Below are 6,000 nucleotides of genomic sequence, written 5' to 3'. Positions count from 1 at the left end.
GACCTCTGCCTGTCGCTGTGGGAACTGCATCCAGCTAAACGACACTGCATAACCACCATGACCACCATGTCCAAGACTTACACTACTGCAGTACCAGGAGTTGAGTCACTGCCTAAATTCTCATTTAAATGACACATTAATGTTCACAAACCTTTCACAAGAAAACTTTTTACATACAAATTTGACATGTTATACCTCAGGACAGCATTGCAAATCTCACAGATTTCAACAGACGCTATTAAGACAAATACACTTAGACAGTCAGATATAATTTATTAACCAATATGGCAATTTATACAGAGAAGCAAAGACAGAGGAAATGTTTCAGTGATGATGCTTCTGCTTGAACTGTAGTCCACAGTAGCCACATGTGCCCACTTTTGTGTCTTTGTCCTGAAAAAAGAGAGACAAAAAAAAAAAATAGTAGTTAGTATTTACAATTTGAGATCTTTCCATAATCTGCTGTTAAGATGATTATATGAATACTCCAACAGTCGAGGAGGTCAGATAAATGTATTTCACAGATGATGCTACAGTCATAAATTATTACAGCTAAAATATTTTTCCCAGCTTGTCATTAATTCATTCATTCAGGAAATACATGTGTCAAATGGTTATACGTTCAAAGCCATGGTTATTGTCTGTTTTCTGCAGTAACCTTAAACATTATGTAAATGAGGAACACAGTTTACACAATCATGCTTTTAGATCTCCCTGAAAAATAGTGTTTCTCGGACTATGGAGCCACATAAACTTGTCAACAGATGTTAACTATACACATTAGTGGTGGGCCATCTGGCCAAAAGATCATATCACAATCTTCTTAGGTAGAATCACGATCAATGATCTGAATCCCGGATCTCCCCAAGGATTTGGTTGAACTTGTGATCACATGATAAGTTGTGCATATGGTTGCCTAAACACAAAGCCTGATACTATAACTTAAAGGTCCAACTCACAAATCTCTGTGTCCTGTTTCTGCACTGATTTTATTCTGAAAGTCCTGACCACAAGTTGTAATTTGTAGGTTGTTTCAGATGTTTCCACTATTCTTTACCCACAACGCCCTATGTCTTCTGTTTCACAGTTTTTGCTTAGTTCATATGGAGTAGGCCTCTTTGTTTGGACGCTGGTGTTATTTTCTTATGAGGTGCTATATTTAGGTACTTTAATTTTAAAGTTCAGTCATTGCTAACCAGGTCTTCACCTAGGCCCAACTTGTCCCATGTTGTGTTTTCCCTTGTGGATGGACTCTAACTCCACCATCTTGGACTGCAGCTGGTGATGGTGGTTATTGTTCTGCTCAGGTGGAGAACTGTTACACATGGCACCGTGCCAAGCTCGCAAAGGCTGCAGAGCAGAACAAGGACTGCCATCGCCATCTACAATTAGTGGGCTAGCTGTTTCACAGACGACAATGGGCTGGTTAGCAGTGACCTAAGTTTTAAAAATAAATATCTAAATAAAGCACCTATTTAACGTGATCTGTACGATTCATGTGAAAAGTAGATCATATGCCAAAGTAAGATCGTTCATGATATGAGATCGTCAGATCGCCCACCCCTAACACACACTATAATGTAGTTATAATGAACAATGTAGCTGGTTGCCGTGATCAAAAACAAGATGCAGCGGACCTCCAGGATTGTTAAAAATGGAATGACAGACCACTTTTAGTGTGTTTGGGCTCTCACCAGGTTGATGTAGACTTTGGGGTGACCCAGAGCTCCTCCACCTCCATCACAGGACACAACTCTGGCCTCAATGTCAGTCACTGGCTCCTCTGCCACCAACTTGATGGCAAAGTTCTTATTCACCTTGACGCAAACAACAGGATTTCTGTCAGTATAAGCTTCTTAAAATGTGGTTTATATGGGAAGCATGTAAGCAACACAAAGTTTTAACAACTACCAGACACAGTGTGAGTGTGACAGTGTGCAGAACTGATGTTTTGATGTTTCTGATGTCCATCTGTTGCCTCTCCTCAGTGAGTGCTATTTATTCATGAGTGTTGGCATAAAGCCAGTTTAAAATGGTTGTAATTCCCATGTAATGCTTTTACCATTAAAAAAAATAAAGCAATATCTGGTGAACTCGTTTAAATATAATATTTATAACAATGTACTAGTTTGTTTATACAGTGAAATGGTCATAAATGTCGATCTTTGACAAGGTTTAAATCTTTAGATGTGCCACAAATGTGCCAATGTGAGGATTAATAGCAGGTTCACACAACGCCAGTGATACACACCGACAAGTCTCACAGTTTCATATTTGTTGTTATTTCTTGTAACGTCATTAGACCTCCCCAGCTGTCATCTGCACGTCTTTATGCATGTCTGGTGGTTATTTCTTACCTCTTTCTGTCTGCCAACGAATCTGGCTCTCCTCGGATCCTTCTCGTCAAACACCTGCGAGAAAAACACTGAAGTCATGAACTGAAGTAGCGGGCTGCAGCGGCACATGAGACCGTTCCGCTGCTGAGTTAGGGCGTCCGTTCCCGGTCACTGGTTTACTGACTGAGACAAGGTGCAGATGCATTAGTTGTCCTTTCTAACAAACGTATATGATGACCCTCTTTGGATATTGGGGTGTTGTAATCACTGGCCGACATTCAAATGTTAAAGGGAAACAGAGGGCTGTCCGATAATGGGATTATTAGCCACACTGACACAAGGCTAACGTTAGCTACAGCTATAGTTATAACGTCGGGCCACCCAGTAAAACCAGTAATGGAGAACAGACTGGGATCGCCTTTGAGCTTACCTGACCAGTGTGAGTAATAAGCTCGCCGGTACTGGAGGCCTCGACGCTGTACCGGTGAGCAGGTACAGCAGACAGCCTTAAAGGTGAAACAAGCACCTTAGCATTTTTACTGAAGGACAGAACTCTGCCCACTGCGGCCGCCATGTTTACAACAGCCTGTACTTCCCAAGCTGCCTTGCAGAGGCACTTGAAGTAGTAAAAGTGTACCCCGAGTTTTGCCTGACAGGTGTAAAGTCCTTCTATGTTGTGTATCATCTGCTAAAGGCCTGGCGCCTAAGTCCTTGTATTTAATTGTTTATTATAAAAGTTAACGGGTAAGCCTGCGGCCATGTTGGAGTTAGAGTCTGCTGGTGGCGGGAGAGACAAGATTTGTCCAAAGTCAGAGAGGGAAACTGGCTGAAAGGCTAAACTGAGGGCACCACAACCACCGCAAACCGGAAGCAGTTGTATCCTCTCAAGCTAGAGCAGCACCGCAGTCGCGTTGTGGCGATTAAAACGCAACTTTCAGGGGCACAGGCCCTGTTTTAAACCTTCAGCGAATTTCTGACAGGTTTGTTCACGTCCCTTGATTTTGTGATACGACTCAGAAATGTCGCAGAACAATGTGTCGGTCGTTTTAATGTCTGGCTTTGGCGCTAGCAGGTCAGCTCTGACATGCTAGTCTCCTTGGCGTGTTGCATAGTTATCCTGCTGCAACACTGGGCTGTCGTAGCCTATTTACATGTGTTTATTAAAGCTAGGAAGATAACAGCTTTTTAATATGCCACTTATTCAAAATGTCTATGCAAGGCTTCATATGCCTTTGTAAAAGGTTATATAGGGGTATGGTTCACATGATGGACACTTTAACAATGATTCATAGTGTAGCTGAGGGGTATTGACTGTACAGTAGGATGACACCTAGGATATTTATGTTGATAATGCTACAATAATGCACCTTTTGCATAAAAAAAATGATTTGAACACTGCGGTAAGCAGCTAAGGGTAGACAAATGCAACATTACAGTAGGGCTGCAACTAACTATTTACATTATTGATTTATCTGCTGATTAATGAAGTGTTTAGTCTATAAATGTCGAAAAGTAAAAATACCATTCACAATTTACCAGAGCTCAACATGATGTCTTCAAATGTCAAACTGTTTTGTTGGACCAAAAGTCCAAAACCCATGTTCCCTATGACCAGTTCCCTGTGTTCAGTTTACTATGCTTCAGGACAGAGAAGCAGGAAACCTCCCGTCTGAGAAGTTGGAACCTGAGATGGAACCTATTTTTTACATAGTTTTTGCTTAATAAAGGACTAATGATTGACTAACCATTTCAGCTCTACATTGCCATGTCATGTTAGCCAAATCCCTGACTAAAAATATAGACTTGTGTCATACTATTGGCATATCTGCATTTTGCAACTGTAATTGCATGTGAATTATCTCTCTGTCCCTTTCTGCAGCCTCTGACATCATGGCGCCCCTCTTGCTGAAACACCTGGCTTCCTCTCTGACTCGCCAAGTGGCCCAGATAAGCCGGTTAAATGTGGCCTTCTCCTCACCGGCAGCTAGTGCTTACAGATATCTCTACACGCTCACCACAGCTCCCCGCACAATGCTCCCGTCATCAGCAAGTGTCAGACCCATCCAGTCGCCCGCGCTTGGCTCCTTTGCTCAGTGTGGACCATCTCTGTTGGGGCAGTGCCAGCATCTTCCCTGCATCCAGCCCTCCGCAGGGATGAAAACCAAGAGTGCGCTGAAGAGGCGCTGCAAAGACTGTTTCTTTGTTCGACGAAGGGGACGTTTGTTTGTGTTCTGCAAGACAAATCCAAGACACAAGCAGAGGCAGGGCTAAAATGTTGTATGTTGAGTATTGAAAAAAAGATATTTACAAGAACTGTGTTGCAATAATAAATTCTTTGACTAAAGAACTTTCATAGCCCTTCTCACTCCTCATCTTTTTCCCTTTTAACAGTGGTGGCCAAAAATACATCAATTTATCACAGTGAAGAAACTGAATCCTAGCTTTCTGTGAACCACTTCAGAAATATTTTATATGGGAATGTTTTATATGAACAAGCTTCAAAAACAATCAAAAGTTTTTTGCCTTTCTTTGAAAATATATAGTAAGGTGTAGACACAAATATTTGTTTGACATGGAATGAAAAACAAAATCATTTATCTTTTTCTCTGTGGATCATATGGACTTAATATTTTTTAAACCAACTAACTAATAAACAGTTTTCTTTACTTTTCATACACAGCAACATGTTACACAGCAGCCATATGGCTGTACACAAAAACCTTCTGCAATTTAACTTAAGTTATTAGAGCGGTCGTTCTGTTTTACTCACTCATTGGATGAAAGCTGTTAACTTGGATCTAACATTTGACCACACCAACATTAGCTTGTTTACATCAGATTCACTTCCGTCATTTGTCCACATGAGGGAGCCAAAGTTTATGCCACATGAGTCCAGCCCGCTATGAAATACACTTGGCCAATTTGACACCTCTTTCTTCTAACCAGTCTTGTCAGTCTTAGCTGTCCTTATAATCCTCTAGTTCATACAAATCAGTGTTTGTGAGTTTCTTCACAAAAGGCAGTAGAGAATGTTGTATTGAAAGTTATCTCTAAAAAAACTAGCGATTTATCCTAAAATCTATGGCCACCATTTGTATCATTGTATTACTACTCAAAGACAGTGGAAGCATGATCTACACAACAGCACTGACAGACTGCTATATGCAAACTGGGCAGCATAGAAACCTGTCTGGTTTGAAATGTGTTTGGCAACAAATAATGAGCCTGCGACTGCCGCCCTGCTTGAATCGTTTTAGTTAATATTTACTCATGAAGGTACAAGTAACAAAAAAACACATGCAAGTGTGCAGGCATTCATCTGAATGTTTGTATAATTCATTTCCAGAAAGTGGAGCAAGATGGTATTTATTCAATATTTGCTGTTATTCAGTGGCATTTCACTGAATCACATGGTTATGGACAAACACATTGTAGAGGCTTCTTGTGTTGCTCCACAGATATTATCCTAGCAGAAATTGATGGGTGGGTCAAATGCAGGAGGAAACTCAACTTCAAATACATAGAGAGTCTCAGTGAGGGTTAATCACTCCAAACATCTCAAACACACATTCCACACACAGTCACAGAGTCCTTATCATCTTAGCAGCCGCTGTGTGTGTGTGTGTGTGTATGATGGTCATGTATGTGCTCAAATTACCACTTT

At 41.0% G+C, this 6,000-nt stretch overlaps 1 protein-coding gene and 1 long non-coding RNA gene across 2 annotated transcripts; one reads left to right on the top strand and one right to left on the bottom strand.

Moving 5' to 3' along the window:
* Positions 1-253: 253 nt before the first annotated feature.
* ndufs6 (NADH:ubiquinone oxidoreductase subunit S6) lies at positions 254-2,937 on the bottom strand. The gene is made up of 4 exons (XM_071500764.1): positions 2,767-2,937; positions 2,358-2,411; positions 1,695-1,817; positions 254-393 (listed from the first exon to the last, which is right to left on the bottom strand). Exons 1-4 carry the CDS (start codon positions 2,908-2,910, stop codon positions 325-327), a joined length of 390 nt encoding a protein of 129 aa, XP_071356865.1. The 5' UTR covers positions 2,911-2,937; the 3' UTR covers positions 254-324.
* A 259-nt stretch (positions 2,938-3,196) lies between these two features.
* Positions 3,197-4,683, top strand: LOC139634360 (uncharacterized). Its single transcript, XR_011693948.1, has 2 exons — positions 3,197-3,316; positions 4,216-4,683. It is a non-coding gene; the product is annotated as an uncharacterized lncRNA (long non-coding RNA).
* The last annotated feature ends 1,317 nt before the right edge of the window (positions 4,684-6,000 follow it).

This window comes from Trachinotus anak, unplaced genomic scaffold (genome assembly GCF_046630095.1).
Source record: "Trachinotus anak isolate AG129_WGS33_773 ecotype Australia unplaced genomic scaffold, CSIRO_AGI_Tana_v1 ptg000016l, whole genome shotgun sequence".
NCBI classification, from domain to species: Eukaryota; Metazoa; Chordata; class Actinopteri; order Carangiformes; family Carangidae; genus Trachinotus; species Trachinotus anak.
This window is presented reverse-complemented; position numbering and strand designations above follow the sequence as displayed.